This window comes from Grampus griseus, assembly GCF_964374135.1.
Source record: "Grampus griseus genome assembly, contig: HAP1_SCAFFOLD_50, whole genome shotgun sequence".
Taxonomy (NCBI): Eukaryota; Metazoa; Chordata; class Mammalia; order Artiodactyla; family Delphinidae; genus Grampus; species Grampus griseus.
In genome coordinates this window covers 1,358,037-1,385,770 of record NW_028133393.1, presented here as the reverse complement: position 1 = coordinate 1,385,770, position 27,734 = coordinate 1,358,037, and the positions used below count along the sequence as shown (strand labels likewise).

Genomic DNA, 27,734 nt, shown 5'->3' with positions numbered 1-27,734 from the left:
CTCCCCGGACGGTCGGGCGGACCCGCCAGGGCGGACCCGGCTCCTGGGCCCCGGGCCCTCGAGGAATCGGCGCCGCGGGCACAGCCGTGCCCTGAGACTTGGGAGCGGCTCCGGGCCTGCAAGTCGGCCGGGTCAGCCCTCCCGCAGGGCCCGAGCCTCCCCTTCGGGCCGGGTCCTGGCCCCCGCCCCTGCCCGGGGGCTCCTCCGGCGGCCCCTCTGACTCAGCGCAAACCGAGCCGCTGCGGGCGGGCGGGCGGGGAGGGGCCTGGCCCGACCAGCCGCCCGGGGGCAGCAGTTCCGCCCGCTCCTCCCTCCGGCCCGCCCCGCCCCCGGGAAGAGGTCGGGAGTCGGGAGCCGCGGCCCCGGCAGAGCAGCGCTCGGGAGCCCCGAGAGAACCAGGCGGGAGCGCGCGGCCGAGCCCAGGCGCGGGATGACAGCCCTCGGCGTGCAGGTGGGCGAGAGCCCGGTGCGGGGGGTGTGGAGTGGCCCGGCCGGGGTCCGGGGGGGGAAGCCGCCCAGGGCGCGGTCTCCTCGAGGTCCTGCGGGCACCGAGGCTCCTAAACGGCTGGGGAGGAGTGTTGTGCTTCTCTTTGGGGTCCGCAGTGTTCATCTGTTAGGTGCACCAGAGGGGTCCCTCCTGTTAAAAGGGGGCGCATCTGGAGCGAAGGATGGACGGAATCCACTCGTAAAAATGAGGCTCGCCTTGTCACACGAGGAAGAATCTCTGGGGAAGCCAGAACTTTCCTGGGCGGGGGCAGCAAGACCATCTCCCCTCCCAAAACTGATTTTGGGGGGCGGGCAAGGGGGTGGACTCGCTGGGGCACGCGGAAACCTCAGGACAGGCTGTAGAGAGGGGAGGGGCCCGCCTCGCAGAGATGGAGTTTCTCCTTAGAATGATACGAGGGGTCCATCCGCACCCCCACCCCCCGGGCGTGCGGCTCTCCGCTGCCCTGCGCCGAGCTTCCCTAGCGGACGCGTCCCGCCTCCTTACCTCCCGACTGGACGGTCGGGACGGTGAGAGCGGCCCGCAGCCTCTGCCTGCAAGTGCTCGGCGCCCCGCAGCGCAGATTCCGGGGCTGATCCCGCTGCGCGCACTTTGTAGATGCGGTGACCGAGGCTCAGGTGCAGTAACCCGCCCGTGGCGGCCGGCTCAGCGATAGAATCGAGTCGAACCAGACTTATGGGCCCGAACAGGAGAAACTCCACCCACAGGCCGCGCCCCAAGCCCCTTGGGGCCGGGACACCGCAACCCTAGAGCCGGATGCAGCGAGTTCCTCTCGTTCTGGGCATAATCTGGGGTCCCGGCCAAGCCGCCTCCGGGACCGGCAGTGAGGAGGGTGGGAGCGGGTGCGGTCCCGCCTTCGGGAGCCGACGGCCCTGCGGGGGAGAGACGTGCACACCGGGATTTAGGAGTGATTTGGGGAAGCGAGTGCTAGATTAAGAGGTGAAGAAACTGCGGCAGGAGTTAACGGGGGTGGGGAGGGCAGGAGAGCAGCCAGGTAAACAGACTTGACCTTTTAGTGAAAGAAGGGGGGCGGGGCTGATGCTTAGGAGCACTTAACCGCCTGCCTGGCACTGTTCTAAGCGGTTGGGGTGCTTAGGTCTCCTTTCGGCTCCCCCCGGGGGGCCAGGAGGCAGGTACTGTTATCTTCAGGGGGTAAATAGCTCGCCGGAGGCCAAAGAGCTAAAAGGCAAGCGTGCTGGCTCCCGGTGCCCTGCGGTCACGCAGGCGGAGCGGGCTTACTCTTTGGGAGGCTATAGAGGAGATTTCCAGCTGAAGAGGGGGTGGGTCTGACCTGGGCCTGGGCTGAGTGGGCACTGGGAAGGGGGGCGGGGGGGAGGAAGCGCAGGGGCGCGGGGCGGGGGCTTCATGTGGAGAAAAGTAGTGAGCAACCCAAAGTGTCCACTACTTAGGGGTTGACGGGATCAGATGGGGTGCTGGGTTCCAGAGGAAGACAAGACCTTGGCATTGGCCTCAGTGGCCCAGGAGTGCCAAGTGACACTGTTCTACAGGTCACTACTAATCATTCGGGGCTCTGGATGAAAAAGGGAAATGCTTCCATTTTTCTTTTTTTTCAGTGGAGATGGTCCAGGCCGTAAGAGATTTAAGTGATTTGCCCAAGGTCACAGAGCTAGAGGCTGGTGGGTCAGGGGCAGGGCTAGACTGCCCTCATACCCTCTGGTCCACGGACCTTCCACTGACCACGCTGCTGCCCAGCTGCCCTCCGGGAGAGGATTTCAGGCCCTGCATCACTGGAAGTTCACAGAGGTGCTGGCAGCCGGGGTGTGGGGCAGTGGTGAGGAAGGAGGACTCCCGAGTTACCTTATTACTGTTACTAATATTAATCAGGAACTGCTTCTGTGCTGGGCACCTTTATATTCATGATCTCACTTAATCCTTGGGAGTTTTACTGGTGTCAGAGTTTGAATGATGCCCTCCTTTGGGGCGGGAGGGGGAAAATGACCTGATGTCAGCTGTCTTTTCCTGATCCCAGTGTGATGTCTGAGGGCCTGGAGATTAAAGTTCACTCTGTGTGCAGGACAGGTGGGGCTGAGGGTAGGATGGCATGTGCTTTTTCTCCAGACAGCGTGATGTCTGAGGTCAAAAGGCCTCTGGGTGCTGCGTTCTTGTGACTTGTTGCCTGCATCTGGGGTTTTCCCATCCTAGAAACTTATCAACCTGTAGGGAGTTATAACCTCCGGGTGCCTTCATGGCTACTCTTTCCTGCAGGGATCACTAACTCCTGGTACAAAATGTAACTACGGAACGGTAGATGAGAAAATAAGGGTCAAGGAGGTTAAGAAACCTCGCAAAGACAAACACCTTTATGGTTTGTAGGCACAGAGATTTCAAAGTTCCCTTGGTTTGTTTCTTAGTAGAGCCGTTCTTTCCTAATGAAATCCAGTACAGACTCTTAGATTCCCAGTGGCTCCAGCAGGTAAGAGGGACCTGTTGTGGTTGAAGTGAGGGGCCGGGAGCTGACCCCCTGCCCCCTGCTTTAGCACCTGGAGGCCTCAAGGAGACAAGGGGATGCAGTTTGAGAACCAGAGCCCAGACTCCCCGCCTGAGTGTTCTTTACAGCGCCCCCGACTGCCTTTGCCTCTGGTCTGAGTCGGGTCCCGAGCCCTTGGGCGTCCCTCTGGCCACTCCAGCCCTTCTCACCACGTACTGAGCCCCTCCCACGAAGGCCCCAGTGGGTACTTACCGGCTGTGTGCATCCCCCCCACTACACATGATACAGTTGTCGGGCAGCTGTGCCAGGCTTTACTGTGATCTCGGTGAATGCTCTTGGGCTGGTCCCCTGACCTGTGTGTGACAGTTTCCCTTTTTACATACCCCGCCCCGTCCCCCCCCCGCCCCCCGCCATGGAGCACCCTACTCCACCAGACTCAGGTTTAAGAGTGAGACAGGACCCTAACTAGGCAGAAGTGCTGAAAGCAAGCTGGATCCATAAGGATCCCGGGGCCTCCCGGGAGCGTGGCTCTGCTTTCTGCCCCTCACCGAGAAGGGTGGCCCAGACCGCCTCTGGAAGCCTCCGCTTGCACGTGGCATAGGGCTCACCCCCAGAGTCCCCTTTCGGTTTGCTTCCCAGCAGTGACCGTCACGCATGAGCTGTGTGCTTTGCTTACCTCCCAAACTGGGGCGTGACCTGGGCTGCTTCCACACACACTGTAAAGGGCGTAAGTTATGACTGGGCAGGAGATGGTTTAAAGGGAGCTTCAGATGGAAGTGACAGCGGCTGCAAACTCGACCTCGTGGCTCTTGAGCATGGCACTGGCACCGGGTGCTGGGGACACGGTCCTGCCCTCCCACTATGAATCAGACAGGAATGGAAAACTTGTCAGAACGGTTCCTGACAGAGAGTGACCGGAGGGGTCCGTTCTGGGTTGAGTGGGCAGGACAGACCTCTCCCAGGAGGCGATGTTTCAGCTGAGACATGAAGAATGGAGAAAGGGGGGGCAGCCGGGAGAAGAGCCTTTCAGGTGGAGGGACCAGTAGGTGTGAGGAGGAAAGTTCTAGGCTTGTCCTAGGCATGCGAGGTGGCCGGGAGGATGCCCTGGGAGGGCTTGTGGGCCGTCTAAGGAGTTTTACCCTTTGAAGCATTCCTTTTGCTTCCGGGTTGGGGGTTGGGGACGGTGGCTTGGGGGTGTCCCGGGGCTGTGAGAAGGGACACCTCACTGGACGCTTGGCCCAGCTTGTCAGGAGAGAGGATAGGGTGTACTTTTGCGGGGCCGAAACCATAGGCTGAAGGGGAGCCTCAGGGACTCCCCCGCCCAGAAGCTTCTAGAACAGACAGCGGTGCCGTGTCCTGGGCGGAGTACAGGCTGAGCCAGACTGAAGGGCAAAGTGCAAACATCACTGCTCACTGAAGAAAAGTGCAGAAAAAGCTGGGTGCAGATTAGAATGAAACTGGGGAAGACCAGGGGCCAGAAGAGGGAGCTGTGTAACCTTCACTGATGTGCTAATAATGTCTAGTGCAGTATTCTTGTTTTGCATACAAAGAAACCAAGGCTGGCTGCTAGCTCAAGGTCACGTCTGCCAAGCCAGACAGGTTTGCTGACTTCAGAATGGACCAAGATTTGCCTGTCAATACAATTTGGGTTTCTTACGCATTATAAAGATCATTAAAGAAAGGTCAGGGAACTCTTTGCCCGATGAATAACTGGATCCACAGGCAATGCTTATAGGTCTCGAATGGAGGACGGATGGGGAACAGGTAGGATGGGAGGGGGGTCCCCCCCGCCCCACCAGGAGGTGGGTCTGTGCTGTGACTAAGGTGGGCTTCCCGGGCATCCTGGGAGACCGAAGCAGAAACCGTGGCTGTCGGAAGCTACAAGGTGTGCTCTGGGTCTTCCCTGAGGAGGCTGGTGGGCTGGCGGGGGCCCTCCCTCATGCTGCCCCGTGCTGTCTTCCAGGCCCAGAAGCTGCTGGCCCAAAGGAGGCCCCGCCGGTCCTTCTTTGAACCCTCCATCCGGGCCCTCATCATCTTGTGCGCCTCCCTGGCCGTGGTCCTCTCCTCCCTCTCCATCTGCGATGGCCACTGGCTCCTGGCCAACGACCGTCTGTTCGGGCTGTGGCACTTCTGCACCACCTCCAACCAGGCTGAGCTGCACTGCCTCCGAGACCTGAGGCAGGCCCACGTGCCCGGGCTAGCCTCGGGCATGGCGGTGGCCCGCAGCGTGGCCACCTTGGCCGTGGTGGTCGCCATCTTTGGCCTGGAGCTCCTCATGGTGTCCCAGGTGTCCGAGGACGCCCACTCGTGGCACAAGTGGGCCGTGGGCTCCGCCCTCTTCCTCCTCGCCTCCATCCTCTCCTTCGGGGCCCTCCTGAGTTTCCTGACCCTCCTTAGGAACGAGGTCACGCTCATGGGCCTCAGCCTGACGTTCTGGAGCGAATTCACGGCCTCCTTCCTCTTCTTCCTGAACGCCATCAGCGGCCTCCACATCAACAGTATCAGCCGGACTGACAGCGTCACGTACCCCTGGGGCCTGCCTGCAAAATTTTAGCCCCCCCCAGCGAGGGCGCTGAGTTCTACCAGAAAGTGTGGTCAAGATGGGACTTCTCCAACACGTGACATTCGAACTGCCGCCTCTCGGCCTTGGGGTGGTCGGGCCAGTGGCCTTTGCAGCCCAGAGGGCAGGTGGGCGCCTCCGAGCCACCAGCTTAGCCACGTTATTAGGATGTTGACTTCACAAGAAGAAACATATTCTGAAACCCATTCTTGAGTCCTTCCTGGGATGGGAGTAGATGTGGAAGCAGCTCAGGTAACCGGTGCTCAGGCTGGCTGCACAGCCAAGTACATTCCACACCTGTTTTAGTGACTCTGCTGGGATATGGGCTGCAGGGCCCCCGGGGCCTCCGGGCTTGCTAAGAGTGAATCGTCTGTCAGCGAAGGGTGTCCAGTCAGTGCCGAGGACTTGCTTCACCAGCTCAAAGGGCCTCGTGCAGATTCCCTGCTTTAGCTTTGGTCGCGTCAGGGAGGCAGCGTTCAGGGCTGCTGGGGTGCAGAAGCTTTTCAAACCGTTTGACTTTATTTGAGCCCTGCCCTTTGTCGGGGGACCCCGTAATCCCTGGATAACCCCAGCTTCCAGCAGCTGGCTGTGCCTCGGGACTCTCCCTGTCAATCCCGCCTGAAGCCCTTCCAGGAGGGCCCGCCTGGCTTGGTAAGCGTGGGCAATCCATCTTTGGTAAGGGCCCGACAGCCTCAGGGTGCCATTTTTATCCTAGCGCACACTTCAAAGAGCACGTATCTGGAGCTGCCGGACTCCAGGGGGTACTGGGGACTGGCCCGACCTCAGGTAATGATTAACAACCACCCTGGATGCAGAGGCCTGCAGGTGGAGGGGACCAGGAACCGGTGGGGATTTCCACCCTTGCTGGCCACTTTACATTTCTGTGCACCAAACTGGCCTCTTTCCAGTCCCTTTTCTGCCCAGTAGGTGGGTTTTTGCCCTCAGCCCATTTCATTCAACACTAGCCCCGTGCCCCTCCCCCACCTGATGACTTCAGGCCTTTCCTGGTTCATTCTGGCTGCCACTGATTGCATGGGGTTTTGGTCTCTGACCTGCCAGGTCCTCTTTCTGGGCTGGACTGGGTGCCTCTACCTCTCCTGTGATTTTTTTTTTTTTTTAACTTTTTGATTCCAAGATGTACAGAGTCCATGAAGGTCCCTGGAGAGCGCCCTGGAAAATGGATATCTGGCCTTCTCACCCCCGTAGCAGACTATAAGATGCAAAGGGGGTGACCTTGTCTTCAGGGGTGAGATGCAGAAGTTGGGGGCCAGGGCCACTTGTCCAGGGTCACCTAAAGCCAGAACTAGAGCTGGGCCCACCTACCAGCAAGATGCCCTCTTCTCTAGCCGCGGGGAGGGTCGCCTCTGCTTCTGTCAAGAATACTCTCCCCCTTGGGCTTCCCTGGTGGCGCAGTGGTTGGGGGTCCGCCTGCCGATGCAGGGGACACGGGTTCGTGCCCCGGTCCGGGAGGATCCCACGTGCCACGGAGCGGCTGGGCGCGTGAGCCGTGGCCGCTGGGCCTGCACATCCGGAGCCTGTGCTCCACGACGGGAGAGGCCACAACAGTGAGAGGCCCGTGTACCGCAAAAAAAAAAAAAAAGAATACTCTCCCCTGAGCACGCAGGCTTTGTTTTGTAAAAGGGTTCAAATATTTAGTCCTTTAACCCTCACATGGCTGCTAATAATTGAGGGAACTGAGATTCAGAGTAAAGGGTGAGACTTAAAATCCCCAGTGGGGCGGGGAGACAGGGCCCTGTCCGCCCTTGCCCAGGAGCAGGGGAGACAGACAGCCTTGGAGCCTGGGGATTTGAAACCAGAAGCCCTGGACCGAGCTGCCACTTCCCTGCTGAGTATCTTGGTCAAGTCACTGGTGAACCAGTTTCTCTTCTGTCAAATGGGATTCTGCCCCATTTCCTGCGGTACTGCAGATAACTTAGCTGAAAACAGGAAGAACAGGTGCCTCATCCCATGCTAGGGCGACTGAAAGGGCTGGGGCTCTCCTGGGCTCCCTGTGACCCGGTTGTCAGAAGGCTCTGGGGGAAGAGCCACTGGGTGGGTGAGTTGCAGTGAGGGGTGGGGAGGGTCCACCTAGGGCCAAGGGCCTCAATTTCTGCTAAGCTTGTCCCTGAAAACTGGAGCAGGGGGATCACGGAAGCCCCGTCCTCCAGAAGGTGGCGGGGGACAGCATCCTTCACCTTGAGGCTCAAGGGCAACAGGGCTGACAAATACCAAGTCTCATCCCAGTTACCGTTTATTCCCCTGCCCCCTCCTGGGACCCCTGAAGTCTTTCCAGAAAACTCAACAGACCCAAATCCCAGGCCCTCTTCCTGCCCCAGGCCCGGAGGAGGGGTGTTAGAGTCGCAGGAGCAATCACACGGCATCTGGCAGGAAGATGGGCAGCAGTCGGCCCTCAGGACCCATCTTGGCCTGTCTGGGTGGCCCTGCTCCAGCCTCAGATGACACTGGTCCTGCAGGTACCCCGGCTCTGCTCCGAGGGGCTGGCCTTGGTGCCGCTGCTGAAGGAGCCGAGGGCCACCGGGTGCAGTGGGAGCTCACGCAGGTGCCACTGCCGCCACTTCTTCTGAACCTCCAGCTGCACCTGCCCCCAGAGACCAGCTGTCACCCGGAGGGAAAGATGACCCTTGCCCAGGGTCCTGCTCCCCTGGGGCCTCGTTCGGGCTCTGCCACGTCTGCCCAGCGGGCATGCCTCCCCCTCCTGCAGGCCGCTCATAGATTTACCATCTCGACTCCCATTCAAGTGGGGCAACACCGCATCTAAGTAACGTCAACTGCGCAGCCTCTGTGCCAGGAGCCTCACGTCCCGGCAGTGCTCTGGGCAGGGCGGAGACCTCAAGCTAAGGGCGCAGCCCCCTGCCCTGCCAGGAGTCACACCCTTTGGAGGTCTCAGAGGACGGAGCAGCAAACATTTCACCTGAGTCACTCATTTTACAGGTGAGAGGCCTGAGGCCCAGAGCAGGGCAGTGACCAGCGTCACCCATCGAGCAAGCGGACAGTCATCAGCCTCGGTTAGGGCTGGGGCGCCTGCACTTGCCCCCATTTCCTGAACGTGCCCAAGGATAAGAATCACCTGGAGTGCTAGTTAAGACGTTCTCAGCCTCCAGCCCGGACTGACGGGACCTATTTTTGCTGGTTTAGAAACAGGGTAGGAACAGCAGTTGTTTTAACAAGGCCTGCAGGCGATCCTGGGGCCCCCAGGAGGTGAGCCCAGACTCCCGGAAGACAGGCCCAAGCCAGGAGGGCCCGGCCTCCCTCACCACCGCCACACCCCACTCCCCACCACCCCTTCCAGGTACGGCTGTGAGGGAGCTCCCCTGCGCCCGGGCAGCCCAGGACACTCACCTCCCCATTGAGGAAGCAGTAGAGAACGGCCACCACCAGGCCCTGCGGAAGAAGCAGGGCAACGGGATGAGTGCGGGCCCAGCACCCAGCCTCCTACCCGCCTGGGTCCTCTCATCACCAGCCCCAAGCTCACTGCTCCCCACAGCTGTTGCAGAGCCTCCCCGCGCCTCTCCCCCTCCAGGGGAAGTGGAGGCTTCCTCTTCCGGCCCTCAGTGCCCCGAGCTGTGCTGGCATCACCCACAGGCTGACGCCCTTGGGGGCAAGGACCGCCCCCGTGTCCAGGGAGGGCCCCTGCACCAGGGTGGTGTCAGTTACATCAAGTGCAGGCCACAGGGACCAGGCAGGTCACCGGAATCAGTGAGGCGGGCCATCTGGGAGAGGCAGGAGCAATGGCACCCGAGCGATGCCCATCCGCCCGAGCTCAGCGGGTGGGGCAGCCCATGGGAGCCCCTGGGCCTGGGTGGGCTCATCTGCAAGACAGCTGGAAATCTGGAGAGATTTAAACAGGGCCAGCTAATCAAGTTGAAAGACAAATGTGTAGCCATGTGGTCGGAACAGCCGGCGTGCAGGTCGCAGGCAGGTACCGGCCAGACAACAGTGGGGCATGATCCCCCCTCATGTCCAGGTCAGAGGCCTCAGGGCTACGTATGCTTTAGGTTCCCTGGGACGGTGGGGGTCTGTGCCTACCAGGACCCTCCCTCCCTAGCATCCGGAGCTCCTCTCTTCCCAGTGGTACCCCCGGAATCCTGGCGTGGAGCCTGCCAGGCAGGGCTGCGGGCTGAGATGCAGGATCTGAGCCGAAGAGGTTTGCGTGGAACCGTGAGCTATGAGCAGGGTCTCGCAGTCCGGATGCCCTGCTCACCTCAGGGCCCTCCGAGGGCCAGCCTGTCCTTCCTAACAAGCCCCTGCCCTCAGGCTCCCCACAGAGGCCTGGGTGCCACAGCCCCTCCCCCCAGTGCCAGCCAGGCCTGCCCCTAGCTACTTAGGACATGGACAGGACCCCAGAGAGGGATGAACCAGCCTGTTTATGGTGGGCTTCCTCCACACGACTGCTCAGGAGTCCTGGTGGTTTTTTGTTTTGTTTTTTAATTTATTTAGTTTTTTTTAATTTTTGGCAGCATTGGATCTTCGTTGCGGTGCGCGGGCTTCTCATTGCTGTCGCTTCTCTTGTTGCAGAGCATGGGCTCTAGGCGCACGGGCTTCAGTAGTTGTGGCACTCGGGCTCAGTAGTTGTGGCGCACGGGCTTAGTTGCTCCGCAGCCTGTGGGATCTTCCCGGACCAGGGCTCGAACCCGTGTCTCCTACATTGGCAGGTGGATTCTTAACCACTGCGCCACCACAGAAGCCCAGTCCTGGTGTTTTAACAAGAGTTACAAACTAGAAGGATCTGCTCTAAGAGTCTCAGGTGTGGTTGATGCCACATGGAATGGGGACCACGGGAGTGGGGCAGGAACACGGACTCAAGGTAGCGGTTTTCATGTTTTGCCACACGTTAGAATCACCTGGGAGCTCTGGCCCAGGGTGCACTCTGTGCCCCAACTCCAAATGTCTGGGGTGAGACCATCAGCAGCTCTGAAAGATGGTTCAAAGGGGCACCATTGATTAGGAGCCGCTGTCAGAGGGTGTGAAAGTCGGGCTTTGAAATAAACGAGAGCTGGGTTTGGGGCGCAGCTTAGCCTGTGTAATTTTGGGCTTCTGGTTTCCAGGTGCTTCAATCAATCCTTGCAGAGCCCTAGGATGTGGGTGGGGAGGACCCCTGCTTCACAGGTGAGGGACTGAGTCCTGGGTCGGCAGGCCGGGAGCTGGTGGTCAGGCTGCTGCCACCTCACTGGACCAGGGCTGCCCCAGCCTCAAAGGTCCGGAGACACAGTCTCACTGTTGAGGTGGGGGCAGCCCTGGGTGAGGGCTGGTTAGACGTGCCCCAGGTATGCAGAGGGCAGCCTGCCTCAGCCAGCAAGCTTCAGAAATTCCACGGTTTGTATACAATCATTAAGAATATGCAGTCTTGGACTTCCCTGGCTCTGCAACAAGAGAAGCCATAGCAATAAGCCTGTGCACCGCAACGAAGAGTAGCCCCCGCTCACCGCAACTAGAGGAAGCCCGTGAGCAGCAACAAAGACCCAACGCAGCCAAAAATAAATTTAAAAAATAATAATAAAGAATATGCAGTATTTGAAGAATTTTAATGACCTGGAGAAATGTTCATGATGGAATGATAAAGAATTAAACAGAACAAGGAGGATATAAAACCACACGTCCCAATCTCAATTTTGTGTGTGTACATGTGTGTGTACATGTGTGTGTCTTCTTGGATAGAAAAGAGACAGAAGTAAACACACTGACATTTTAACAGAGGTCATTATATCGGGTTATGAGATTATGGATGGATTTTCCTTTTTCTTTTCCTTATTTTCCAAATTTTCCTCAATAAGCAAGTATTTCTACAATTAGGAGGAGCTAATAAACTTTCGTTTTTAGAAATATATGACAGTGATCATGGCATTATGGTTCTGTATGTGTTCTTTAAGCTCTCGTCTCTTAGAAATACATACTAAAATATTTACATTTGAAATACAACGATGGCTTGGGGTTGCTTAAAATGATGAGGGTGGGTGGTGGTAGAGGTGAAACAGGACAGGCCATGAAAGGGTAAGGGCCACACGGAGGTTCATTATATCGTCCACTTCACTTTTGTATTATGGAAAATTTTTTCCATAATACAAAATTTAAAAAATATGCATACAGTATAAATGTATAATATATAATAAAATGATATCTGTTTGTATTTGAACAGTGGTTCTTTTTTTTGAAAGAAGTCTTAAAGATCCTTTTTCTCTGTAAACATTTCTATGGGAACATTTAGGAAGGCGCTTTGGTTTCCTCTTAACAAGCATTTCCCCAGAGAGGAGGCGAACGGCCTTCACGAGCAGTCTGCAGCCCCAGCCGCAAGCCCAGCTCCAGAGACAGGAGGTCCCCTTCCACGCAGGATGACACCTGGGTCTCCAGGTCCTCAGCGGGGTCACTACCCACTTCTGTTGACCGGGTCATGACCTTCCACCCATCTGGACCTGGACCCCCCCACCTGCTAAAGGGGCCACGGTGAGCCCAGCCTCCCGCACGTTACGTGGAAGCTTCCTGGCCCAGAGGAAAAGATCACGGATTACACAGGAGACTAGGTGCTCTGTGGGTCTGGGGGGCTGGCAGGGGTCTCTGGGCGGAGAAGAGGCTCTGCGGGAGTGAAGGGGACAGCCCTGGGGGGGGCGGGTCTGAAGGCACGGCTTAGGGCCAGACCCCACTCAGGAACGTGCTCCCAGTGACGCGTCGTCCCTGGAACAGGAGCGTGACAGGAGGACCGCCCTGGGCACACCCGTCCTGAATAGAGCTCCGGGAGTGAGGGCGGCCGCGGCCTGGCCAGGCGAGGAAGACTGTGGGATGGTCAGTGTTGTTGAGGACAGGCTGGCTCCTTCCGGAAAACCCACTGGGAGAGAGTTCTCTCAGGCCTCTCCCTAGGGACTAGCCTGTTTTCATCTAAATCTTGAAACAGAGTGTGTTTCTGTCTTTGCTTTGGCTACTGGGAAGCTCCAAACCAAATTTATGACACACCTCTGCCACCTTCAGAAAATTTCATCAAATTTGTTTCTGTGTATGAACTCAGTTTTGGCTTTATTTTCTTTATTCGCTGATCCAATCTACTTATTTTTTTGTCCTTTGTATGTTTTCCCTGAAAGCTACATCATATTATTTTTGGAAGGAGATAGTTATGAGTAAATAAACAAATAACACTGTGACCTTTGGGATTCATGTTAAAAGCCCCTTCTGTCCAAACAGGTTTACTATATTTTTTAACTTTACAACATCTTGTTGAATTAGAAGGTAGGTGGTTTCTCCCCTCCCTTTGTTTTCTTTTTTTAAAGTTGGCTTTTATTTTTAGTAAATTGTGTATGTAATTGGTTTCAAAGAGTCAAATGTCTCTTGTCACAAAAAAAAGAAAAGAAAAAACTGTAAGCTCCTGACACCCCTGCCCCCATTTCCTGTTCCTCAGAGGCAACGACTTGGAACTCTCTTGACTGATTCTCAATTATATGCTGATGTTGCTACTTCTGAATTTTTCAGCTTGGGGCGGTTTCTGTGGACTTCCCAGTGTGGAGATGAGGCTATCATTCTTTCGCACAGCCTTCCACCTCCGGCCCACGCCCCCACTACGCTAGTCTTCCTGTCCTACTCCTTGATGGCTGAGCCCCAGCCCTCTGCGGTTACATTATTTTGACTCTAATTACTGAGACTCGTGTGATCGTGTGTGCTGGCTTATGTTCCCTTTGTCTTCCCTGGAGTCAGTCTCTCTCTCCTTACTTGCATCTCCCACCCTCACGTGACTGGTGGGGAACTTGGGTCCCACTGAGGGTCACGCAGCACGGTGAGGTCCTGCCCCTGCCTCTCTTGGGTCTCTGCCAAACGAGGCAGAGGGATGCCTCCGGGAAGATCTGGCTTTCGGCCAGATCTCCATTTTTCTCTCAGGAGAGAGAGAACACCTCTTCCCACCGTAAAGTCACAGTCTGGAGCTTACCTGGAATGAGCCAAGGGCCAATTCAAAGAATAGCTGCGTCTCCATGGCATCCTCCGGGGAGAAGGCAAAGATTATGTAGTGGACTCCGAAGAGGGGGACCAGCAGGAGGGTGGACTTGGCCAGGCGCCTGAGGACACAGAGGCGCTGCAGTCTCAGGCCCCTCCACACCCAGGGGCCTCCCTTCTCGCCTGACCGCAGGAGGCTTTGCAGCAGCGTCCCAGCTGCTTGTTTGTTTTTACTTCCGTTTCGGAAAGTCCCAACTCCAACGTACCCGTCGCCCGGATTCAATACTTATCAGTCCACGGCCAGTCCCCAAATTTCTGTTCATGCACCCTATCAGCAAAATGCTTTGAACCCATACCCACATGAATAACTTTATTGATTTATACCATATCTGCATGTATTACTATCACTCTGTGTCTAATATATTATTAGCAAAACCAGCATTTCCATTTGTTTGATAATAAATATCTGTAAGGAGAAGCTCTTTTGTTTTCTCCCCAGGTTAGGGTTGCCAAATTTAGCAAAGAAAAATACAGGATACCCAGTTCAATTTGAATTTCAGATAAACAATGGGTAGTGTTTTTTTTGGTGTAAGTACTAAAAAATTGTTGTTTATCCAAAATTCAAATTAAACTGGGCATCCTGTATTTTATCTGGCAACTCTGTCCTGGATCCCCAGCTGCCCCCTACTTTGGAGCCACTACTCTAGTGACATCCTGGGGAATCTGTCACCCAGTAATCCAGGCCTCTGCCAGATTCTCAAAACTCAGACCATGACAGAGAAAGCCTCTGTTGGACACTGATTTGTCTTCAACACTTGTCATGGGCTGAACTGTGTTCCCCCAGAATTTTAAGTTGAAGCTCTAAGCCCTAGTACCTCAGAATGTGACTGTACTTGCAGACAGGGACCAGTTTAAATGAGACCATCAGGGTGGGACCATAGTCCAGCCAACTGGTGTCCTTGTAAGAAGAGACACCAGGGATGCAGGTGCACAGAGAAAAGGCCATGTGAGGACCCAGCGAGGAGGTGGCCGTTTACAAGCCAAGGAGACAGACCTCAGGAGAAACCAAACCTGCCAACACCTTGATCCTGGACTTCCAGCCTCCAGAACTGTGAGTAAATAAACTTCTCTTATTTAAGCCAGCCAATCTGTGGTATCTTATTGTGGCAGGCTGTGCAGACTAACACAGCATCTTTCTTGAACATCTTAAAGGTTTTAAAGTATTTTTGGATCACATTATCTTGAAAATCTGCTGAAAGCTAAGGTCTGGCGAAAGCTACGGTCTAGCGAAAGCTGGAAAATACAGTCCACCCTCGGCCTCCACGGGGATTGGTTCCAGACTCTCCGCAGACACCAAAATCCTTGGATGCTCAAGTCATTTATATAAAATGGGGTAGTATTTGCATATAACCTACGCACATTTCCCCATATATTTAAGTCATCTTTAGATTACGTATAATACCTCCTACAATGAAAATGTTTTGACTGGGAATTTTTTTTCCCAAATATTTTCGATCTGCAATCCAAGGTTGGCTGAATCCTCAGATGCAAAACCCACAGACAAGGAGGGCCACTGTCCCTGTAAAGATTTGAATTTGGGTCCCCGAAGCCCACTCTCTGACTCCCTAGCCTTGTCCCAAGGGTAAGATCTCTGCCTCCTGGGATCCTGCTTAGATTTCTTTTCTCCCCACCCCTGGGGCCGGGTCTCAGGGTCACATGGACCCATTCTCCCTTCCCCTGGTCCACTGTAAACTTCCAGGTCCCGGCTTTTCCTTTTCCTCCACCTCCACCAGTGCCCAGCACCAGCTGGGTAAACAGTAGGTGCTCAGTAAATGCCTGCTGACTGAGCGAGCGTGCCTAGGTCTTTGCCCTCCACTTACTTATAATGGTTCCCTTCACTTCCTCTTGTTTCTTGAGTTCTAAGTTTTCTCATCAGGATCCTTAGGATGTTTATAAAAAGGATGAAATTAATCTGTAAAACACAAGGCAGAGGTGGGGCTAAAGGTGATTTGCTTTCCCAGCACCTCTCCAGGTCCTGACCCCTGGCCCTGGCCCCTGGGCAGGGAAGGCACTGCAGACCACACCAGGACAGCTCATCACTCCCTTCGCCACCCCCAGTCCTGGTGAAACACACTGTCTAGGCAGGGATGGCTGCCACGGCACCGCCCCCCGCCCCTGGGATTCCGGAGCTCTGAGGTCTGCTCAGTTGCAGCATGGATTACTCACACTTGGAATGCGTTGGAATCTTGTTAAACGGCAGACCTGGAGTAGGCCTGAGATTCTGCATCTCTAGCAAGCTCCAGGGAATGAATGCCAAAGCTGGTCCTTGGACTACGCTTTGAGTAGCAAAGGCTTTATAGCAGAGGTTCTCAAAGTTTAAGGTGCAGATTGCTGGGCTCCACCCCCAAGGTTATGGTTTAGTAAATGCAAATGAGATTTGCTTTTCTTTTCTTTTTTTTGGCCACACCACATGGCTTGCAGGACCTTAGTTCCCCAACCAAGCCCTCGGTAGTGAAAGCACGGAGTCCTAGCCACTGGACTGCCAGGGAATTCCCAAGATTTGCATTTTTAACAAGCTCTCAGGTGAAGCTGCTGGTTTCGGGACCACACTTTGAGAACCACTGCTTCGGAGACTTACAGAATCTCTGCAGGTCAATCACCAGCTCCGGGAAGCCTTCTTGATTACCTCCTTTTCCTGATTCACTGTAGTTAGGGATGATGCTGCTTGTAAGAGCACTTGGAATACTTGAAAGGGGCCAAATGCAAGCATCTGGGTGTGTCCACTAATCACCAAGTCAATCCCAACTTTCTAAAGGACAGGAACAGAGTCTATTTCTTTTGGTGTCCCCTTCCCCAACTCCAGTGCCCAGTGCCAGCAACACTATGAAGTTGCCCATGCGTCGGCCCCTCTCCTCCCCTCCCCCACCAGCTCTAGAATCATTTTGCAGAAGCAGGATCAGTGGAGCTGACTGGCTGGGCCCCCTCATTGTTCAGACAAGTAGCCTGGGGCCTGGGGACGCTGGCCAGAAGACCCAGGATTAGTGGCCTGTCTGGGACCCCAGCCCAGCGCCCCTGCTTCAGGACACTTCTCAGCTCGCTGTTTGTGCATCTTGCTCTAAGCCATGCGTGGTGTAAACTAACAAAGGCTCTTTTACCTTATTTCATTTTTTGCCTTTGAATTGTATTTAATTTAATAGGGAGAACTTGAAAGCAAGAGGGAAAATCTTAACTATCCCAAGGATGAGTGTTAAATAGTGGAATTCTAGGCCCCGTGGCAGGCTGGCAGGGAGAAACTTTGCATCAGGAGTGCCCACCCAACCTCCGTCAGTCACTGGAGAGACTAGTCTTGTGAAAGCAGCCTGGGCCCTGGGGCTCTCGCGGGCTGGGCTGTCCAAGCCCCACAATTGCAGCAGGGAAACTGGCTCAGTGTTATGCAGCTACAGCACATCAGCTGGTCAAATAATTTCAAATGACGTGGGAAAGATTACATCTATTGCTAAGTGAAAAGAACAAACTGGGACACAAAACTACACTGAGCATTTTTGAAAAAGTACATGTGCTCAAAGAAAAAAATAGGAAGGAAAAGCACATGATCACAATGTGCATCTAGGTACTAAAAATATGGGTGATTTTATTCCCTTTTTAAAAATATACTTTGTATTTTCCAATTTTTTTTTTTTTTTTTTTGTGGTACACGGGCCTCTCACTGATGTGGCCTCTCCCGTTGCGGAGCACAGGCTCCAGACGCGCAGGCTCAGCGGCCATGGCTCACGGGCCCAGCCGCTCCGCGGCATGTGGGATCTTCCCGGAGTGGGTCACGAACCCACGTCCCCTGCATCGGCAGGCGGACTCTCAACCACTGCGCCACCAGGGAAGCCCGTATTTTCCAATTTTTTACATGAATTCCATTATTTTTATTTTAGAAATGACAATATATTTTGATTTTACAGAAAAACAAGTACATTCTTATTAAAACATAGTGATAGAGTCAATATTTTTCCACCACATTATCAACCTAATAAAAAAGGTTCTGACATTATCTAAATGTGACAAGCTGACAAAAAACAACTTTTGGTAAATGATAGCAGATTTCATTATACTGTTTTCAGCCTATTGACTATAGTAGGAAATGAAAGCTTAATATCTTTCATTATCCCTTAAGCTTCAATTTAGTCAGATTATAAAACACCATGCTAAGGTTAGCAAATAAAAATGATAATCAAATTATTTGTTACCATAAAATGACTTTGGGGAGCAAACATAAAGTCTTGTTTAAAGTACTAGATACTCCCTGTGCTAGCAGTACACTCTGCATTACTACCATATCAGACGCCCTCTTCCCTGAGTGGTTCCAGATTAATGAATGGCCCTCACACCTGCTAAGAAAAGCAGAAATAGGAAGTCGTTATACTCTCCTGAGCTACTCAGTGGCCTAATGTGGCTGCTACTCGGATTTCTCTACAATTTCCAGCTCTCCTATTGCAAGTTGAGATGGTAGGTAGGATCAAATAAAATTCTATTATTTTTGGGAAAAAAAGAAGGTGGTCATGGATGGCCCCAGGAGGCGAGCCAGTCAGCCATCAGCAGAGGAGGGGGCTGCTGCCCTGTCCTGCCCTCCTGTGAGCCCAGGAGGGGCATGTTCTGTCACCTGGCTCTGCAGCCTTGGCATTCCTCTGAGCCTGTGCACATTACTTCCGGGAAGGGGCTGCCCCAGTGTGCCCCCCACCCCCTGTGTCTTTCTTGTTCTTATCCAGGCCCACAGGCTCAGCTAAGGGCCTCTGGATTGCAGAGCACAATCACCTGGTAACTGAAAACCAAGACGAGCCCCCAGGCCCCTCGCCAAGACAAGGAGACCCTGCATCTCTGCTATCACAGTTTTTAGAAAGCTCCCAGGTTGAGAGTCTAGTCAGGGTTGAGACCCCTGAGCTCCCCTGTCCACGAGTCCCTCCTGAATCTCTCCGCTGGGGCCACCCCTCCGGGCCTGTCCCCGTCACAGCACCACAGAGGCCCAAGACCAGTTTGGCACTTGGCTTTCCCCAAGTGCAACCCCCCTCCTGTAATCCCAGCTCAGTGAGTCTGCCCACTTTAACCAGAGAACACCAAGAAAAATGATCAGGCACCAATGTTCTGAACCAGTGGAGGGGGAATCTCAGGCCAGCCTGAGCCAGCCAGTTCGGGTAAGGAGCTCTGCTCGCCACACTGCAACTGCCACCGTGGACCAGGCGAAGGCAAGCTCTTGCCGCCTGCCTCATTGCCCTCCCATCCACTGGTCTCTAGGGGGCGGAGCTTCCAGACCTTCCTGCCACTGCCCAGCCCCCGGAAGGTCTGGTTTATCCCTCTGCACACGCAGAGGCAGCAATGCTGGCCTTGACCTGGCCCTCTGCCCTGCAAGCCGGTCCTGTTTTGGTCTCTCCCACTGGAGCCCAGCTCAGGGGGATGGCCACTTACCAGGACGGAGACGATCACAGGCCCTCGAATGACCCACCAGATGGATGCGTTGGCATTGATGTCCCAGCACCTAGGGAGGGACAGCCAGGCATCACAAGGAGTGGGGAGCTGGCTGACCAGAAGAGACTAGTTCTCTGACGTCCCCTTTGTGGGAAGGACCCACACTGAGGTCCTCACCCCAGAGGCTGTGTGCTCAGCACCCTGAGAAATGACTGTCCTCTGCTGCCCAGGAGCACTGCCGGGGCCAAGGGAGCATCTGGGGAGCAGAAGCGTGTGGACCTGAGATGGAAGATTCTGGACCCCAAAGCCAGCATGCTGTCAGAATGCATCGGGGAGCATGGTGGCCAGGCAGGTGACCTCAGGGAGTGAAGTGTCCGGGTGACTGACGTGTGACCTCGGCCCCAGGGCCATCAGGCACAGGGGCACTTGGCAACTGGAGAGCCTGTGCTTGGTCTAAGGAGGCCACAACTCCGTCCGGCTCATTTTTGCCACAAGGGCCCATAGGAATGTTGATAGAACTTTCCATTTGTTCTAAAGAAGCTGAAAATCCAGACTTTTTTTAAGGGAATTTATATAATTAAAAGGATTATTTGGGGGGCTTCCCTGGTGGCACAATGGGTAAGAATCCGCCTGCCAATGCAGGGGACATGGGTTCGAGCCCTGGTCCGGGAAGACCCCACATGCCGCAGAGCGATGAAGCCTGTGTGCCACAACTACTGAGCCTGTGCTCTAGAGCCCACGAGCCACAACTACTGAAGCCCGTGTGCCACAACTACTGAGCCGGCGTGCCTAGAGCCCATGCTCCGCAACAAGAGAAGCCACCGCAATGAGAAGCCCGCGCACCGCCACGAAAAGCAGCCCCCACTCGCCGCAACTAGAGAAAGCCCGCGTGCAGCAATGAAGACCCAAAGCAGCCAAAAATAAATAAATAAAATAGATACAACATTAAAGAAATAAAAAACGTTTAAAAAAAAGGATTATTTTGGACTGAATTGGACTGCAAGACACGTGCACGCCTCGTCTGCCCTCGTCCACTCTCTGGCCTGGCTGTGTCATCACACTGATGACACACGGCCTCCCTCCCCCTCGGCCCGGCTGCTGCACCTCCTCCCGGGCTTCTTCCATGCTTTCCTTCCATGAGCCCGCTCCCAGGAACCCCCGGGCTTACCCTGTCCCTGAGCCCAAGTCTTTGGAGAACGAGACTAGAGCTCTTGGTGCCCGTCAGGGCTATAAGCCTGCTCTCCTGGGCCTGTGGGACTCACACACCCGTGTCAGAGGAGGGAGCTGCCAGGAGAGGAAGAGCTGGGCTGGTCCTTAGAGCAGCTGCCAGTGTTTCACAGCTCTCGTCGGGCACCTGACCCAACCGCAGAGTGGCTGGGCCGGCCCACCCCAGGAGGGCTGGGCATTCGGCAGCCTGCGCTGCAGAGAACTCGCCTGTGGCCCCAAGTGTGAGACACAGGCCTCTCCTAGGTAACAGCTCCAAAGGAGGGTCCGTCCTGCTGGAAGAGCTGGACAAGATAAAATATTCCCTCGTTACCTCTCTCCGTCCACCAGCTTACCCGACATCTTCCAGAAAGTGCCTGGTGACAGCCCACGAAGCAACAAAAATGGCCGGGGAACCTGAGGGTTAAAAGTAAAGGGGAGGGGGCAGAGAGGAGAGGACTCAATTTTCAGCACCCTTATGAGAGACCGGACAGTCAGTGATTCCAGGCCAGGGAGCAAGCAGGTGCCAAGGGCTGGTTGCCATGGAAACCCCCTTGCCATCCCGGGTAAATGTGCAGCCTCGCGCGTCAAGGGGGCCAAGGAACCCCTGAGAACGGAGGCAGGATCAGACAGGTCCTGAAGGCCACTGGGGGGCAGGGGGCTCCCGGGAGCTTGGGCCAGATTCCGGAGGACCTCTGCGGGGGAGAAGGGAGGGGACCAGGGCCCCTGGGCAGGTCCATGGAGCTTGTGGAGGCCACTGGTGGAGCCCCTTTCTCAAACTGGGATGTTTGGGGGGGATACAAGGCCACAGGAGAACATTTAGTTTTATTTGAATATTGGTTTGTAAAAAGCTTGGCCATTCAACTGGTAATGTAAGCTATCAATGTTATGTAAACAAAAGTACATTTTGGACTAGAGAATTGTAAGCACACAGGAAATTTAAAGATAAAGTACAAGAACACTTCCCGACTTCTGGCTGAAGATGACAAATCGCACTTACACATTTATCTCCGTTTCTCACTGAAGCCCCCCCAACACGAGAGTAAAGAAATAAAAAAGCTACACGCTCATAAGCACAAAGAATGGGCAAGGAGGGTACAGTGCACGAGAGATGTCAGCATGCTTAGGAACCTGGGAGCTGGCAGAGGAGCAGTAACCGATGTCCCAGAGCAGACAAAGCTGAAACACAAGCGCGGCATGGGGGCTGCTGCTGGGAAGGCGCCCGGGCCCGGTGGTGAGGGCACCGGGGACGCCAGCAGGCAGGAGAGAGGGTGGGGCTGGAAGACAGGAAGCACGTAACCACCCCAGGTGGCCAGCACCACCATTCTACAGCCAAAGAGTTCATCCCCGACAGAAGGGCATTCTCTGGAGAAACAGAGCCAAGGGGAATGGGGCTCTGGCCCAGCAGAGGGTGGGAGGGGTACTCAGCTGGGCACGGGGACCAAGAGAGGATCTACACCTGTGCTGCCACGTGTGGCCACTGAGCCCTTGATGTGTGGCTGCTCTCAGATGAGCTGTGCTCAAAGTGCAAGAGAGCAGATTTGGAAGATTTGCAGGAGTAAGACCGTAAAATACGCTATTAATGAGTTTTTAAATTATACATTGAAATGTTAATATTTTGGTTATATTGGGTTAAACAAAATATACTACTGAAATTAATTTTACTAATAATGAAACTAATTAGTTTCTTTTTACTGTGCTTACTGTGGCTACTAGAAAATTTTAAGTTATATAAAATATAGCTCAGATTCTATTTTTAATGGATATGCCTGTCATCCGCTGACTGGGAAAAGCCCACCCCCAGGCTGCTCAGTTCTCAGACTTCTAACAGCCGAGATTGCACCCTTGCTCGAGCCCTCCAAACCCCACCCCAGGCAGGAGATGACAGGATTCTTCCCTGGAGGAACCAAACAGCCCCAGACAAAGGGCCTCTAGTAGCGATGCTGAGGACCCACCCACACAGCGGCCACTTCCAGCCCAGTCTCCCTCGAGAGACATGTCCCCCCGCTCCCCTCCACACACACACAGAGGGCCTTCAGTCAACACCGAAAGTGACTCACTCTTAAATATGAACAGTCAAGGTCACCAGCATCTGAAGAAAGCTGATTACATAAAAGGCAAGGACCAAAACAACCAGAGAAAAGGAACTCAGAGGAAACAGACCATACAGGCTGTACGAGGAACTTGAGCAAAACAATTCTAAGGAATATCATCAGCAAGATTAGAGGGACGATTACTTCTCCAAGACACAAACAGGATGCCGAAAACAGGGAGTATTCAGAGAATAAGGAAGAGGGCTTGGAAATTGAATATATGATGATCAAGATTTTTAAAATTCCATAGATGGGATGGAAGAGAAAGACCAGGAACTGCCCAGAAAGCAGAACACAAAGTGTGGAATAAAAAGTAAGAGGAAAGAAAAGAGAAAATTAGAAGCCAATTCCAGGACGTGCACCATCTGATTAAAAGTTTCAGAAAGAGAGGATTAAAAACCAGAGGGAAGGAAATGATCAAAGGGGCAGTGTAAGACCATTGTCGAAGAAATGAAGGCTGTGAGTTTCCAGATGAAAGGACCACCACATACCAGCCAAAGGATAAAAACAGACTTGCATGGGGGCAATCCCTATGATATTTCAAAACACAGGAGACAGAGAGAAGATTCTACAGATTCTACAGCTTATACAGAGGTGAGTAAAAAGGCTCGGGAAACAGAATGGCATGGCATGTCGCATAACACCAGATGCCAAAACAGAAGGCCTTCAAAATTCTGGGGAAAAATAACTGTCAACCTAATTTCTATGCCCAGCAAAACTACAAATTGGGTGTGAAAGTTGAACAAAGATATGTTTAGATATGCAATGCAAAAAAATGTAGCTTCCAGACTTCCCTGGTGGTGCAGTGGTTGAGAATCTGCCTGCCAATGCAGGAGACATGGGTTCAAGCCCTGGTCTGGGAAGATCCCACATGCCAGGGAGCAACTAAGCCCATGCGCCACAACTACTGAAGCCTGCACGCCTAGAGCCCATGCTCCACAACAAGAGAAGCCACTGCAAATGAGAAGCCCGTGCACCACAACGAAGAGTAGCCCCCGCTCGCCGCAACTAGAGAAAAGCCCGCGCGCAGCAACGAAGACCCAACGCAGCCAAAAAAACAAATGTAGCTTCCATGCACTCTTTGTTAAGACAGACACTGGAGGATGTGCTCCAACACGACTTGACAGTTACCCAAAGAGAGGCAGACAAGAAGTCAAGGAATAGAATTCGTGGAGGAAAATGAAGGAAATCTCAGCCTGAAGGTTAAGGGAGTCGAGCAGTTCTAGAGAATGACCAGCCCAAACAGAGCAGGAGGGCAGGAGGCTCTTCTAGAAAGAACATGGGTGGGTGTACCACATTAAGTAACATCCCCCCCAAAGGTTCATGTCCCTAGAACCTCAGGATGTGACCTTTTCTGGAAATAGGGTCTTTGCAGGTGCTAGTAGTTAAGACGAAGTCATACTTATAAGGACCTTAATCCAATATAACTGGCATCACTTTAAGAAGGCCGTGAGATACGCACACAGAGGAGACATAGAGGGAAGAAGACCACGTAAAGATGGAGGGAGAGATTGGAGTGAGGCTCCTACAAGGCAAGGAAGGCCAAAGACCGCCAGCAGCCACCAGAAACAAGGGGAGAGGCGTAGAGCATATTGTCCCTCAGAGCCCTCAGAAGGAAGCAGCCCTGCCAAGACCGGACTTTGAACTTCTGGCCTCCAGAACTGGGAGACAATAAATTTCCGTTGTTTTAAGACAAGTGGTAACTTGTTACAGCAGCCCTAGGACACTAATACAGCAGGAATAAACCAGACAGATAGGAACTAGTGGACTTCATGTTGTTGCATTTGATGATGGGGAACCAGCACTGGAGGGTTTTCCAGTTCTGCTGAGGATGTGGGAGAATTAGTGACAGCAACACAAAATGAGTCAATAAAAAATGACTCCATAAGTCTGGGATTAACACACACACACTACTATACATAAAATAGATAACCAACAAGGACCTACTGTGTATAGCACAGGGAACTCTACTCAATATTATGTAATAACCTATATGGGAAAAGAATCTGAAAAAGAGTGGATATATGTATATGTATAACTGATCCACTCTGCTGTACACCTGAAACTAACATAACATTGTAGATCAACTATACTCCAAAATAAAATAAAAATTAAATTAAGAAATGACTCCATAAAATATAAAAACTTAAATACTGGAAGTAAAATCAATGTACACCAGTTGGCTCGGTAGTAAACAATATTTACATAGACATGATGATGTATACATTGAATACTGTGATTTAGCCCCAAACTGTGAAAGACTCTGACGGGAGGATAGAGGTGGCAGATGAAGAATTTTATACCCTTCCCTTTAATCACAAGGAGTCAACAAATAATGCCTCAGGACTTCCCTGGCGGTACAGTGGTTAAGAATCCACCTTCCAATGCAGGGGACGCGGGTTGGATCCCAAGTCTGGGAACTAAGATCCCACATGCGGAGGGCCAACTAAGCCTGTGCGCTCTAGAGCCGGCACGCCACAACAAAAAGATTCCGCGTGCTGCAGCGAAGATCCTGCGTGCCACAAGTAAGACACGACGCAGCCAAATAAACAAATAAATATTTTTTAAAAAGTGGGCCAAGGATGTGAATAGACAGTTAGAAAAAAAAACAATGCCCCAGATGGACAAATCAAAACATAGTAGAATATTGTTTAGAAACATGAGAGCAGGTATCAAAAGGAGCAGCTCAAGAGCTGGAGGATGTTACATCTGGGTGGCAGAAGTGGGAGCCTCTTCAGGAGACTGCTTGCTTTTGTTTGCTTTTTCATTTTAGACTTGTAGTTCTATTTAATTCTTTAAACCAAGTACACGTATGGCTTTGATAAAAAAAAAATTCTCTGCCTCAGTTTGGGTACTTCGGGCAAACATGGATTCTGAGGGCCACCTGTTTATGATTATTTGTCTTACGTCTTTAACAGTGAGTCAGTGGAAAAGTCTGAAAAGCGGATAATGGTTGAAGTCGTGGTCCTCACTGTGGTCCCTGCAACAACAGTATCAGCATCACCTGGGACCTGGTTAGAAATGCAGAGTCTCAGGCTCCACCGCTGGCCCACTGGACTGAGACTGTGGGGCGGGGCCCAGGCAACCAGGTTGACGTGCCCTCTGCATGGTTCCAACGCAGCTCCAGCTGGAGCACCACCAGTCTGAGTTCCCTCAGTGAATGGGAGTTTGACGCAGCTCCTATAAAAGCCAGAGGTATCACTCTTTCCTGGGCACAGACTGACACCCCAGCCACCTTGAAAAAGTAAAAGCTTTGGATAAGTAATAAAAACTTCAAAAGCTTGTGCCTTCTGACTCAGGGGTCCCAATTCCAGGATTCTCTATTACACATGGAATAAGCTTTGCCCATAAAAGTATTCCTCGCTGTGTTATTTATCACAGTGAAAAATGAGAAACAACCTAAACATCCAAAAAAATAGGTATTTGGCTGCATACATCCACACAGTGGTTAAAAATGTTTACTGAAGATTTGAAAGAATACAGAGCATGCTTCTGTGTTCATGGAAAGAGGCAAGATTCAAAATTCTACATACAGGATGATTGCAACCACGTGGGAAAAACTGGGAGTATAAAAAAAGTCTGGAAGGAAACCCTAGAAAATGTTCAACATTTTCTATGGGCCTATGGTAATTTTTTTTCCTACTTAAAATTTTTTTTTTTTTTTTTGGCAGAGTTTTATGGTGGCCACATACTCATTTCAGCAACCTATCTCTGGGGAGGGGGGTGAATACAAACTGAGGCAGGGGCCGCTGCTTTTGCAAGACAAGAGCCTCTCGGAGACAGACAGCTTTAGACCTTCCTGAGTCCCTTCATGTCCCCTGGGGGTTGTGCAGGCAGAGAGGCACAGAGAGAAGGAACCGCTGCTCTTTAATGTGCTGCTCTATCCCCACGGCCTGGCATATACTAGATGCTCAATAAATATTTGAGGAAGAGGGACTGCCCTGGTGGCCCAGTGGCTAAGGCTCTGTGCTCCCAATGCAGGGGGCTCGGGTTCCATCCCTGGTCAGGGAACTAAATCCCACATGCTGCAACTAAAAGATCCCACTTGCTGCAACTAAAGATCCCACGTGCTGCATCTAAGACCCAGCACAGCCAGATAAATAAACAAATATTTTAAAAATATACTTGAGTAAGAAAAGAAGGCTCTCATTATCTCACTTAAACCTCCTAAAAACCCGTGATGGAGATATTATCACAATGCACTTTTGTCTCCTTGCTAGACTACAAACCCCTGGAGCGATGGAACCATTTTTGGTTTTGTTTTTGTAATCTCCATAAGCCCTTCTGAGGACAAAGAAGTGCTCAAAGGAAGTTCAGCAAATTATGATCCTGATATTATAGAAGATGAAACTGTCCACGTTCATACAGGGAAATCCTGGCAGATCTGGGAGTCAAGGCTCAGTGAGGTGGCTAGACACCGAGGGCATCTGGGGCAGAGTTAGCAGCATAAGGCAAGTCCCTTGTCCCAGGCTCTCTGGAACTACTGGCCTATGTGGAAATCCAGATCTGCAGAGCCCTACATCTCCTGCTGACTGAGGGTCATGTGCTCATCAGGCTGCCAGAGTTCAGAAGCAGGAGGGCTCAGTGAACTCCGCTGGCTCAGGCAACTTCCCTGATGGTCTGATGAGGAGATACAGCCCTTGCACATAAGGGTTTAGACAAGCAGGAAAGACAGTGGGGGGCATTCCTGGCAGGGGCACTTCTTAATTAAAGGCACCAAGAGGAAAGTAAATGAAGCTAATGGCTACTACACATGACTACCCCTGTAAGCCTGTGAGTCACTCACAGAAACCTGACTGTCTAGAAGCCAGTGGGGAACTTACATATGTTTATCAAATGAACAGCTGATGGATGGAGGGAGGGAGGGAGGCAGGAAGGGATAGAAGGATGGATGGATGGATGGATAGGTGGATGGATGGAGGGATGGAGGGATAGATAGGTGGATGGATTGATGGAGGGATGGATGGATGGATAGATGGATGGATGGATGGATGGACGGATGGACGGATGGATGGAAGGATGGATAGATGGATGTTTGTTTATGGCAGAATAAGAGTTAAGGGGCTTTGCAAATAGACAGGCCTTGGTTTGAATTCTGGTTCTACCCTTGTCTACAGTGTGAGCTGAGCATGTTATGTCATGTCTCTGAGCCAAGGTTCCTCTAAGAGGCCTCTGGAGGTTGTTGTGATGATTAAATAATGCATGCAAAGTGTTGAGTTCAAAGCCTGGCATACGGTAGGTGCTCAAGAAATCAGAATTATTATCATCTTCATTGACCAGAAAGGAAAGGGGGAAGAGAAGCAATGGGGCCTGCAGTTAGCTGTCTTACTACCATTTCCCCTCCTTCCTGGAAACTGAATCCTGAATTTCCTTTGGGAAGCTATGTGGTTTGAGTAGCTTAAGCCAATCAGTGTATTCCATTCTCTCAGGCCCCTGTGATTGGTTCAAGGATGTGTATAACACTTCAGCTGGTCCAATCAGAGTGAATTTCAGAGTATTTGCCAGGAGTGCTTGGACACAGCCCCTCTCTTTCATCAGATGTAACTG

General features: G+C 52.8%; 2 protein-coding genes across 2 annotated transcripts in view; one reads left to right on the top strand and one right to left on the bottom strand.

The window, feature by feature from the left end:
• The first annotated feature begins 384 nt into the window (after window positions 1–384).
• Window positions 385–5,700, top strand: TMEM37 (transmembrane protein 37). The gene is made up of 2 exons (XM_082682081.1): window positions 385–451; window positions 4,918–5,700. Exons 1-2 carry the CDS (start codon window positions 431–433, stop codon window positions 5,506–5,508), a joined length of 612 nt encoding a protein of 203 aa, XP_082538207.1. The 5' UTR covers window positions 385–430; the 3' UTR covers window positions 5,509–5,700.
• Window positions 5,701–7,759: 2,059 nt separating this feature from the next.
• The window catches only part of SCTR (secretin receptor), a 63,960-nt gene continuing 43,985 nt past the window's right edge, over window positions 7,760–27,734 (bottom strand). The window contains exons 8-13 of the mRNA XM_082682072.1: window positions 20,451–20,511; window positions 18,892–18,961; window positions 15,324–15,415; window positions 13,439–13,565; window positions 8,875–8,916; window positions 7,760–8,113 (exon numbers count right to left, since the gene is read on the bottom strand). Of these exons, the coding sequence (XP_082538198.1) occupies window positions 7,967–8,113; window positions 8,875–8,916; window positions 13,439–13,565; window positions 15,324–15,415; window positions 18,892–18,961; window positions 20,451–20,511 (539 nt within the window). The 3' untranslated portion in view covers window positions 7,760–7,966. The remainder of the gene's footprint in view (window positions 8,114–8,874; window positions 8,917–13,438; window positions 13,566–15,323; window positions 15,416–18,891; window positions 18,962–20,450; window positions 20,512–27,734) is intronic.